The 12,561-nt window shown below is 39.0% G+C and overlaps 1 protein-coding gene across 2 annotated transcripts in view; it reads left to right on the top strand.

Annotated features, from left to right (window-relative positions):
- Positions 1-1,349: 1,349 nt before the first annotated feature.
- The window catches only part of Znf385d (zinc finger protein 385D), an 843,102-nt gene continuing 831,890 nt past the window's right edge, over positions 1,350-12,561 (top strand). Inside the window, exon 1 of one of the 2 annotated variants that reach the window (XM_058586568.1) lies at positions 1,350-1,565. In XM_058586568.1, coding sequence (XP_058442551.1) covers positions 1,460-1,565 — 106 coding nt within the window. In that variant the 5' untranslated portion in view covers positions 1,350-1,459. The remainder of the gene's footprint in view (positions 1,566-12,561) is intronic. The other variant, XM_058586567.1, reaches the window with a different exon arrangement.

The following is a 12,561-nucleotide window of genomic DNA, read 5'->3' as shown; positions in this document are numbered from 1 at the left end:
TAAACAGTCACCCTAAGTCAAAACAACATCTTTTGGCACATTGGCTATTTTTCTCTATTTCTTCTTCTTGGCATTTTCTCTTCTTGGTTTCCATTCTCTGTTAGCTTGATAAGCGATTCACTGCCTAATACACACTTGAACAGCACTACAATCTGTGAAAGTCAACAACTTTCTCAGAGGAGGAAGAGAATGCATCTCAGAGGATATTATTTACATTTTCTTTCTAAAAGGTGGTGTGTGTTAGGTGGTCCCTGTTGATTTTTTTTTTCAGAGCTTCTCTTGAGAACTGGTAGAGTGGTGAGTTACCAACCTTTCCACCTATTAATATTAGCATTCATGATTATACTATTAAGACTAATTATTGACAATGAGACCCTAGCATGTATTGTATCCTTGGGACTATATTCATGGTTATAAGTTATTTTGGCCTCCATAGCATCTTGAAACCCCATGAAAAACAGTACCTTAGTGATTTATTTCTGATTATTTTTACAAATGGCTCAGCTGATATCAGAAAACGGTTTTATTTTGTTTGCTTCTTTGTGCATCTGTAATTCAAAATGTGATTCTTGCATCACAGCTGCTACCAATTAAAAATGCAGAATCTCAGGCCCCCTCCAAACCATTGTAGCAAGATCCTAAGGTGATTCCTGTGCATAGTAAAGTTTGGGAAACACACATTTAAGTTCTAGCACCTGTCAACAGACAGACTGTGTTGTTGTGTCTGTGTGCACGCGGAAGGGGAAGGGAGAGAGGGAGAGAGAAAGGAGGATGGGGAGGAATATGAATGAGAGGATGAGAAATCAGGTAAGGGAAGAAAAATCTGAGGGATCTGCGATGCGGGACTTCCCTGTATATTTGCAGTAGCTTCACCCAATCTCTTTCAGCTGCTGCCTGAGGTTGTTGAGGTTAACTATTAAAAAAACAGGCTGAGGGAGTTGTTAGGTACTGCACCCAATTCAGAGGATAAAGGACCTAGGTACAAAAGGTAAGCCCCTTTTCTGAGCTTCTAGAAGCAGCTCACTAGGGCTCATTTTCAAAATCTCTAGTTTCTGGATGCATTTCTCCTCGCGTTTCCCCTTAACACTCACGACCCACTCATTACATTAAGGTAGTTCTTCGCCTCTAATCTGGTTTTTCTTTCTTCTCATCCATCTCCCTCTCTCCAGCTCCCCCCAAGCCGGGCCCCTCCCTCCACGCCAGCTCGCACCTCTTTTTCACCCGGTGCACCTGGGGCTGGCGCGGGCTCGGGACGCGTGCGGAGCGTCGCGAGCGCGGCGGAGGCAGAAGCGCGCTGACTGCCACCTCCAGCCCGCGCCCCAGGGACAGCTCGCGCGGAGCAACGGGCACCATTCTCCGCGGCCGCTGCTCACGGCTGGCGGCGACCATCGCCGCCGAAGCTACCGGCAGGCAGCCGTAGGTCCCCGGGACAGACAGCCCCGGAGGCTGCTCCTCCCGGATGCCAGGGCCAGGGCGCCGGGTGGCGAGCAGCAGGAGGATGAAGAGCTCAGCGGGAGGAAGGAGAGAAAAGCTCTTGGGGATGCCTAAAGCTGAGCCCAGCCACGGTAAGTTGAGCGCAAAAGGCGGAGGTGTATCCGCTTGGGCGGCAGAGTTGGCTGGGGCGCAGGGCGTGGGGCTGGGGTTGCGCCCCTGCGGGATGCCAGGCGCTCAGGGTTGGGGAGGCGCGTGGGGTCGCCGAATGGGCATTTGCATTACCCAGACTATGGACCACCTCCGCCGTACTCCCCACTATAGGAGTCCTGCCTCTTCTACTCAGTGCCAAGGATGAGAGAGATGAGGTTGTGGGGCCAGAGTGGAGAGAGCGCGGGGCTTGAGGGACTCCGTCACCACTTACTGCGGAGCACCAAGGGGCAGAATAGCGCGGGGGTGAAAGGGCCAGCCTGGCTCTGGCCAGAGTCCAGGGCAGTGTCGCCAGGGACAGACGCCCTGCTGGTTGTCTCCTATTGGGTGTGTGCGGGTGCGCGCTCTCCTTAGGAATCCTAGCGAAGTTGTTGGGATAAGGAAGCACAGCGGGCCAAGCTTCCTGGCTTCCTTTTTTTTTTTTCTTTTCTTCTTCGTTTTAACAATAACAACAGCAACGATAATAATAAAGCCCGTTCAAGATGCACACGATTTGAAGGCAAAGTGAGGAGCTATCGAGTTCTAGGAAATGTCCCTCCAGGAGAGTCACTTTCACATTTGGGGTGGAGTTGGAAGGTGGCGACCCATAAACCAGAGCCTCTGGATTTGAAGGTCTTATTGGCCATCTGGTATCTTGGACCCAGGGGACCAAGTTGGAAGAGAATTTGCACACCCTTTGACTTCTTAAGACCTTAGAAGTTTTATTTTAAGTGTGAAATGGGATCAGGTGATACCTGCAGCCTCTAAAATGGTGCTCAGTTTCCAATCTGTCCCTCTTACAATTCAGTCGGGTCTTCTTCATGTATTTCTCATAGCAGTGTTTATATCTGTTTTACCCTGAGCTGTTTGTGATTTCAAGTAAGTAATGAGAACTCCCTGGGCTGTTGAGAATCTCCAAATTCTGGAACCTTGAAGAGACTGCGAAGAACACTCTACACCCTGTGGCTGTGACCAAGGACTCTGGTCTGTTCTATGACATTCCTGCAGTGCTTTCTGGGGATGTGATAGGGAAAATGTCTCTGTTCAGCTTGCTGAAGCTGTTTGCTAGTTGGTCTGTTAAAGGAGCCTTTCAAGTGTCCACTCACTCAGTTCTGGTTCACCATTTTTTTTTTTTCTTAAATTCACTGGAAAGGTGCATCTGTCTCTGTGTTCTCCCCCACTCCAACCCATTGGCTCCTGCTCCATAATTCAGTCACACTACTTTGGTCTCTAAGCATGAAAGGCAAATATGGGTCATTTCGAATTATGTAGATTGATGCAGCACAGCATGTCTGGGGTTTGCTGCAATTTCTTTACATTTCTTTCCAGATGTTCCTTAGAAATTAACTTGAACACTGTATTCATGGAGCTAAAATATAGACTAGGGGAATGGGCAAACATCTTGAGTCAATATACTATTTCAGATTAAGTAAATGAAGGGTTGAAAGTTGTGCGGGTTGGAGAAAGACCTTTAAATCCAAAATTAGAGGTTGTGGATTATTTTTACTCTGATACAGCAGCTGAAGGACTTTAGGAGTCATTTAATAATAACACCAAACATTTGTTTCTTAGTCTCTGCACATCAAGCTTTGTGGCTCTATGTTATACAATAACCCCAAGTAGGCAGTATTGTGGTTACCATTTCCACTTTGTAGATAAGGAAAGGGAGTTTTAGAGATGTTAAATTGGAGAAGTCCCAGGGTTAGTATTTTGGAACCCAAGATTGCCATACTTCAAAGCCACTTCCATTTAATGTGATACAACCTCTTTAAGCCTCATTTGAAAATTGAGAAGACTGAGCCTCTAAATCTCATGAAAAATTAGTGAAGTGATAGCCTTATCATAGATTGGTTCATCCATAAACATTTCAAATGTTTCATGTAACAGTGTGGAACTTGAGACTTGAACTCAGATGAATATTATGTAGCATTTATATTGTTCAGTCTGCCAGCTCTGGAGAGGGCTAAACCTGAGATCTTGGTGTTGATCTTGATGGTGTTCCTTGAGTTCCCTTATTGCAAATCTGTGGGGCTATATTATAGCTCTTAATGATGTATGATTAACAACATCAAACGTGTCTGGTGCTAACATCGCATTGGCATGACTCTGCATAGTACATCCTGAGGTGTACATGGACACTCTCATATTTCATTCAGAAAGTTTATAATTAAAGCACAGATCCTAACGGGATGTGGAATTTATATTAAGTGTTATGAGCAGCTCATTTTAATTTTTTTTTATTTTCAACAGTATTTTCAAAACAATTACTCCCCCTGCTGTGATTTGCTATTTACCAGGTGCATCAAAAGTTCAATGATGAAAAATGTCTGCAAATCAACAAAACATAGTGTTTCCTCTACAGTAACAAACAGGTCATTCACATGTAATTTAGGATTTTTTAAATTTGAAATTTAGTTACAAGGTTGCATTTCTCCTTACAATATGTATGCAGGTAGGTGAGTAGATGTCACCCTTTTTTTCTTAATTTTTTTCTTAATCACCAACTCCATACATTCATTATTCACACATTCCTTAGATAAGTTATGTTAGTGCTTGTGTAAAGATATTGAGGTTTTAAAACCAGGAGTGAGAACAACAAAAAAGATGTATTTGTCCTGTTTCTTCACGAGCTATAATGATGCTTGTTTGAAAGTGGTAGATTTTAAGTCAAAGATTTGATTTGCTGGCACATGAATGGGATTATCAGAGAAAAGTTGATCAAATCTATCCGGAGGCTAATGCTGTTACGATTCCAGATGTGGTATTAGTTTTGGGAAATAGAAAATCTCTGAGAACTTGAAGATATTTTACTATATTTCACTGTACTTCCATGGACTCTTATTGTATTAAAAATAAAACTGAATTTCTCTGTCCCATTAAGCTATTGGTTATTGCCAAGATTTCCCTTTTAGGGTTAAATTGTGTTTCTAATAATAACATAGCATTACATTAAATATAAATTTTTGTGCTTTCTCAATGTAGTTGGAGTTGTAAAGAGTAATATTTTGCCTACCATAAACAATACATTTCTAAATATGTAAAGGCTTAACAGAGGCATATAAAGAATGTGGTAATAATATACTGGAGATTTGTTTATTTTTTGGCAGTGGAATATGAATTTGTTATAGTAGTTAAGCCTGTTGGAGCCTTAGAACAGTAGTAAAGTATTAACTAATTGTCAAATTATAAAATTGTAAAATATTTCCTGACAGTGGGAGTCTTATAAATGTTTATCACATAGCTGTATTTTCTGCTGCATTTTAAGGATGTTTAAGTTCCATATTTGCACAATAGGCCTAATATTTTTGAGATATGATATTATTTGGTGATTTGAACAACCAGACCTATGGAAGGTAATTTAAACTCTAAACATGAATCACATTGACATCACAGATTGAAGGCACTAATATTGGAAAGGGATTTGTAATTTTGAACGTTTCAAGGGTTTGCAGCTCAAGGTAGATGGCACTTCTTATTTTTCTGAAAAGGGTTTTAAAGTGAGAGTTTGAATAAAACCTGGGTTGAAAATCAAGCCAGTACTTAAATAACACTTGGAAAGTTAAGATGAGCTTATGTAGAGTACATGCCTGAAATTTGCTAGTGTAATTTATTTTGAACAAGTAGATAACACATTGGAAATCATTTGAAATTTTTCAGCACATTAAAATGTATATATTTATATCTACTAAGGTCTGCTAAAATTAGTGATAGCTTTCTGTTATAGATTGAATATTTGTGTCCTCCCAAGATTCATACCTAACTGTGAATATAATGGTAGGTGAAGATTAAACCTTTGAAAAGTAGAGTTCAATGTGGTCATAAGAGTGGCACTCTTATAATGGAATTTGTGTCCTTATAATCTGAGAAGGAGACCAGAGAAATCTTTCCCAGTCAGGTGAGGATACAAAAGAAGGCAGCCATCTCTAAACCACAAAGAGGGCCCTTACCTGTCCCTGATCTGATGACATATTAATCTTGGTCTTTAGGGCCTCCAGAACTGTGAGAAATAAACATTAGTTATTCAAGTCACCAGGCAGCCCAGACTGATGAAGACATTCCCCTAAAATACAAACAACTTGTAATGAGAGAAAATTTAAGAACCCCAGTAGGCAGAAATGAACCAAATTTCTTTACGTAACCTTTATCCTATTTTAGATGTTTCTTTTTTGGGGGGTGAGGTGTGTGGATACTGGGATTCAACTTGTGAGCACTCAAACACTGAGCCACATCCCCAACCCTATTTTGTATCTTATTTAGAGACTGGGTCCCACAGAGTTGCTTAGCGCCTCGCTTTTGCTGAAGCTGGCTTTGAACTTGGGATCTTCCTGCCTCAGTCTCCTGAGTCTCTGGGATTACTGGCATGCACCACCATGCCCAGGCCCAGCCTGTTTCAAATTTTTTTTTTTTTTTTCAGATAATTCTGTACCACTTGTAGTATATTGCCTAGGTTGGGAGTATTTCAAACCGTCTCATTTCTAATTTAGTGATAAGTCAGTGGAGACTACTGGGACACAGTTCTAGGGTAGAAGAGTGACATTTAGACTGTTGCATCGCATGTCTTCAACACTTCACCTACAGTGGCGTCCAGCCATGCATTTTATTGTGTGCCTTATTTGGAACACAAAAGGATACTTTGCCCTAATCTCTCTGTGGAAATACATAGACCCAAATAACCAAGCATGCAGCATTCCTAAACAGGTCTTGTAGGTGAGAGCTTTTCAGCAGAGTTCTTTCTTTCTTTATAGTTCTGTAGCCCATCTTCTGGGCAACAGGACTGATCTTGGCATGCTTTGCTTACCCGTGCCTGTAAGGTGAAGAAACACTATTGCACTGCAGCCTTTGGGAGCACTTACAACATGGAGTCAGACTTTTATTTATTTGTAATCTATTCCACTTCTATTATTGCACTTCTGTTATGAAGTTACTCACTGTAATTTTTGTAGTGTGTCACTAGAGTTTGTTAGAGATTTCTTTCTCCTTTACTCCTCCATCTACTCTTAACTGAAATGAAAAAAAAAAGAATGAAATATTGACAGAGTATCTTTATTTTTGGGTGCTCCTTATACAGAGGTCTGACATATGAAACTGCAGAAGGCATCCGGAAAAAAATCTAGGTTTGAAAAATGCATTTAGTTAAGTACATCTGTTAGGAGTTGAGTCTGCTTCCCAATGTCATCCAGAGCACCTGGAATTGGAGGAGTAAAAGCTGTGCATGCAGCGTTGAGTTTTCAGGTGGCTAGTGGTTTCACATGCATAGTAAAATATTTGACATTAAAGTCATGGACAAAATCGTCATTTAACATGGTGTAGTATTTAAGAGTGAGCTTGAGAACTAGAATGAGTTTGAATTTGTGCTTTGTTATGAGCCACAGAATTTGGTCACCTTATTGCATCATGTCTCTTTGCAGTGTCCTCTTCTGTACATGGGGATAATGAATAAAGACTTAGCAAGGTAATGTATAAAAGTGCTTCAAGTAGTGCCCAGCGTGTAGCAGATAAGCCATAGGTGCTGGCTATTTTTACCATAGTGTCTTATAGTTTCCTGTGGTTACTGTGTTCCATACAAATTATGTATTCCTATCCTGCGTCATCTGCACCAAGTAAACTACCACAAATGTGGGCCACTTGAACCAGCAGAAATGTCTGAAAACAGTACCAGCAGACTGAAATCAAGATGCTGGCTGGGCTGTGGGCCTTCAGGAGGCTCCAGGGGCCATTCCTCTTCCTGGCCTCTTCCAGTGTCTGTCATTACTTGCGTTGTGGTCATATCACTGCCATCTCTGCCTTAGTCTTCTCCGGTGTGTGTCAGCTCTCCCTCTTCTCTCTGTAAGGACACTTGTGATTGCATTTACCCTGATAATCCCCTCAATTTAAGATTCTTTATTTAATCACGTCTCTGGGGACCCTCTCTCCAAATAAGCTAACTCCTGCAGGTTCTAGGGATTAGAAATGATTGTATTGTTGGGAAGGGATGGGAGAATGTGTGTTGGGGTGTGTATGTGTGCATTATTTTGTCTACCACAACCATCACCTTTGAATTTTTACAGCATGCTAGCTGTGTGAAACTAGTTGTATGAAACTCAAAAATGCACAAATGGCTACAAGCTTAACACATTTTTAGAATGTATTATTTTACCTAGCCTTTAAATTCTAACAAATTTTGCACTAAATACTTATAGGGCGATCAATTATTTTATGTTCTCTTAACTCTAACATAATGCAGTCAATAAATATTTGAGTTATTACTGTGTTCCTGTAGAATGCTAATGCTTAAGATATCAAAATTGACAGGAGAAGCTAGACCCTGTCCTTGTGCAGTGCAGTCTAGTGTATAAATAATAGTATCACTCTAGACAACTGCTACATTATTTTATTGATGTTCTGGTTAATTAAGACTAGTTGAATGAGAAAATTAACCTTTTTTTGAATTTTTGATTGTTTTTACTTTTTTTCTAAAAGATTATTGATTTTCTGGTGTTAAAGACTAGATGATATTCATTTAGTTATTTGTACTTTATCTTTCCAATTTTTTGTATCATTGTAAAAATACACAATATCATAGAATTCACCATTTTAACCATTTTTGAGTATGCTACTCAGTGGTGGTAAGTATGTTTATATTCTACAACCACCATCACCCTCCATCTCCAGAACCTTTCCTTCTTGCAAAACTGAAATGCAATATCCATTAACCAATCACTCTCTGTACCCCATTCCCTGAAGCCTTTGGCAACAACCCTTCTACTTTCTGTTTGCATGATTTTAACTACAATGAAAATACCTCATATAACAGAACTCATACAGGGTGTGTGTTTGTAAGCAGGAGAGAGAGAGGGAGAGTGTGCATGTGTGTGATATGATGGTTTATTTCATTTAGCCCATTCATGTTATAGCATCAATTTGAATTGCTTTCCTTGTTAAAGCTAAATGGTGTGTGTGTATAATGTATGTATTTAAATGTATGATTTTCATATAGTTTCTTCTATATTTTTTGCCTTTTATACTCTGGATAGTGTTTTTTTTAAATTACAGCAGATGGGATAGAGAGAGAAGATGGGAGGGGAGGGGAGAGGGGATAGTAGAGGATAGGAAAGGTAGCAAAATACAACAGTTACTAATATGGCATTATGTAAAAATGTGGATGTGTAACCGATGTGATTCTGCAATCTGTATACGGGGTAAAAATGGGAGTTCATAACCCACTTGAATCTAAAGTATGAAATATGATATGTCAAGAGCTATGTAATGTTTTGAACAACCAATAAAAAAAAAATTAAATTTTCATGAAGTACAATTTGTCTATTTTTTTCTTGTTGCTGGACATTTGGTATCTGAGTTAAGACATCATTGGTTATTCTTAGCCTGTTTTGGAGGGACAATAGATTTAATATCTTAAAATTCATGTAAAATATCAGTAAATTTTAAAAAACTAGAGTAAATATTAGTAAGCTTAATTATATAATTACATATGTTCATGTCATAACCATAATATTGAACAATAAGAGCTAGAAAGCTCAGATAGCATGACCCTATTTACATAAAGTTCACTATTAAGCAAAGATCCTGTGTGAACTCACCTCCCTTACCCTAGGACAGGGTTGAGACACTGTTTCCTGCTCTTGGTATTGGTTACATGGGTCTATAAATTTGTAAAAATTGAGTTGTGCACATCTGATCTGGGCACTACTCTGTATTTGAATTGTACTTCAGAATAGTGAAAGTTAAAACGGTTACTCATTGGGAAGCTCATGATAAAGAGAAGTTTCTGGAAGAGTAGAAAAGACAAAGAAGACCTGAAGCCTGTGGTCTTTGTGGGTATGCACTTACTGTTCTTGGAACATAGATGGTGGCTGTAAGATTTTAAACAGCCACTAGCCCTAAAGAAGCAGACATAATGTTTAGGGGAAAAAAAAAATTCCTGGTACTAAATCTAGAGAGAATTTTTCCCATGGATTTTCTTAAAGAGGCAACTGAATGGTCCAGTGAAGGACGTCCTTGTTAATGTAGCAAAGAATTTCATAGGAATTGTTAGGGTATAGAGCAATTTAGCTCCCAGGATGCCTTCTAGTCTGGCTTAACCTCAAACATTTCACAGTTTCTAGAAGCATAAGGGGACTATGTACCCCTTAGACAGGACCCTAGCAACTTTGGTCCCTTTATATTTCTCTTCTGGTAATGGTTGTAGGGAAGTGAGCTTGAACTCACCTACTCTGTCAAATTCCAAGTGCTGTTCTTCTTTGTGATGGGTTAAAAGCTGGGGCCAGCTTGACTCTTCAGGGAACCTGAGAAAATAAATATGTACTAGGAAAGGCAGGATTCTCTCTGAGATGGCATTGGCAAGTATAGTACAGACCCACCTTAAGTAGTTATAAGTAGGGCAGTTTGAACTAGAGTTTTCCTTGATAATTGAGTCTCCTTGGGCTTCAGTATGGCAGGAGCTGTATCTTGTGAATCTCCGTATCTTCTGCAGTGCCTGTCAGTGCTGTGAACAGATACCTCGAAACATTTGTCGAATGAATAAATTATTAAATTCTGCTATGTGGTAGACATAGAAGTTGTAGAAAATTGAGTTGAATAGCTATCAGAATCTAAAGACACTCTGAAATTTGCCTTAAAAGCAGCATAATAATTATCAGATTTTGATATGCCTTGTCATTTGTTCTCTCCTGAATAAAGTAACACAGCTCAATTACTGGTTAATTGATAGTTTTAGTAGGTTGAGTAAAGTATTTGGGATCTTATAAAGAAGACTTTGTCCTTAAAAAATTGCTTTCAAACTTGCATTTGTTAGTTCTGGTAGAATCTGATGAGCACTTTGGATTTGTAACAATTTCTTTTTAATTAGTGGTATAATTATTTGTTAATCATAAGTTACCCCTGATGCCACTTATCACTCTGATGCTTCATAAATAAAATATTGATGCAAGTTAACCTGAAGATATAGTACTTAAAAAATAAAAAATAGTTTCTCTTTTTAAATCATAATTTTGAACATCTTAATTTAGATTAACGTTGAAAATGAGACTCCAAAGAAAGCCAGAAGAATTTATTTCTAAAAAGGTTGCCCTTAATAAAAATAAACTTACTCTAATTAGGATTATTTTAGCATGCCTAAGAAAATTTGAAAAAAATTAATACGTTAATTATAATAAATATGTAAGTTTTTAAAATAATGGGATTTACATTTTATGTCCATTTTGAGCAAAACTATATTGATGTTTTCCTACTAGTTCATGTATTGAAAGATTACATTGCAAAAGTATTTCAGAGTATACAAAAATTGCACTTGTAATATTTGTTGCTTCCTGTAGATTAGATGGCTAGGCATTACTACTAGGTGTTTTTTTTTTTTTTTTAATGCTATGCAAGGTCAAGTTATTTCCAAGGCAAAATAACTTGTGGGTGGCAAAGTTGGATTGTAAACTAACCTTTTCTGAGCAAAGTCAGATGTTCTCTCTGCTGCCCTGAATAAGACTCCCTTCTTTACCACATCTACAGAGGAATAGCTTCTACGAGGTCTGTCATACACTGGAATGATTTACTGGGGGACAGTGATAACAAATGAGTGGGGCGGAGATGAGAGCAATCAATAGGTGACAGCATTAAGGTGGCAATAATGAGACTTTAATTTGAAAGTTGCTGTGAAAGATACTCCGAGATCAGCTATAACCATATTCCAGATTTGATGTGAAGGCAGACTAATTTTATGCAAATGCTTAAGTGACTTTAGCAGTTATTTTATATACCTGGATATGGTCCTTAAGGAAAATTGTCAGGGCCATTAATAAGTCTCTAAATTGATTAGGCTAATTTGGTACTCTAAAAGACATCTTCGTGTACATTAATGCTGCCTGTTACATTCTGATTATAGCAAATGGCTTGCTTTCTATGCCCAAGTTTCAAAGTTTCCTGTCTCTGCATTTTGGGCTTTCCCAGTTGTTGGCTTTCCATTTTTTTTTCCTTGCCACATCAGAACAATGAATCATCTTGTCCATTAGCTGAGTTTGGAAATTTTGTGTTATTCAATGAATTTGTTTTTACCTCATCCCTTTGATAATTTGAAACCTGGGAACACTTAAGTGCTTTCCCAAAATGTGTTTGTGATGCAACATCAACCAGTTTTGTTTTGAGTAGCAAGAGGCTGCAGTATTTTTTTTTTATCCTTATAAATCAAATGACATAGTTTAGTAATCGCCATTGCATTATGTTTTTTGAAATAATAAAAGTTGGGGGATAATGATAGCGATCTCTAGAGGGGCAGCATAATCAAATCATATTAGAAGGCTCTTGATTTTTATAACCTGAAAGAAACAGAAATGTGCCAACCGAGTGATCACCCTGATTAACAGCATCTCCTAGGAATACAGGTATCAGTTTTATTTCATGAATTCCACTAAAGAGTCAAAACATTCAAGTCGAAGCTTTGTTCCTTTGTTTCTAACAGTTGAAGTGCGAGGTGAACAGAGGGACATGCTTATGCCAACACAATGTGCCTTTATGCTCCCTACTGGGAACAGTGCACACACCGGCATTGGAATTTGCTCCATTTGAAAAGAATTTTTAAGACCTCAGGTTATTGCTTGGTCACTAAACAGCCAATGATTTCTTGGAAGACTGGCTCTTATGGAGGTATCCATAAATGGAGCCTAATAAATGATGATGGTAAGAAATTATTGAAATTTGGTTCTGTGTCATAATGTATATAGAGAATGCAGTGACGTACGTCCTTCAAGGTACTGCCAAGCACTGTGCAATACGAATCGTGCCTGGGACTAGAACAGTGGCACTGCCCTGGTGAATATGTCTGTGTGGGTATGCAGTGGAGTGAGTACATTGCAAACTAAAAAAGAGTTTGGGAGTCATTGAGAGGTTAGCTTCAAGAAGGCTTGGCAGACTCCTGTGGAAAATCTGAAAAGTAGTTTGCTCTGAAAGAATAAGGTG

The sequence above is a fragment of the Marmota monax genome, unplaced genomic scaffold (genome assembly GCF_021218885.2).
Source record: "Marmota monax isolate L192 unplaced genomic scaffold, Marmota_monax_Labrador192_F-V1.1 WCK01_AAM20220418_F8-fsc00152, whole genome shotgun sequence".
Lineage (NCBI taxonomy): Eukaryota > Metazoa > Chordata > Mammalia > Rodentia > Sciuridae > Marmota > Marmota monax.
Note: the sequence above shows the minus strand (reverse complement) of the source record. Positions and strands in the feature narration are given on the sequence as shown.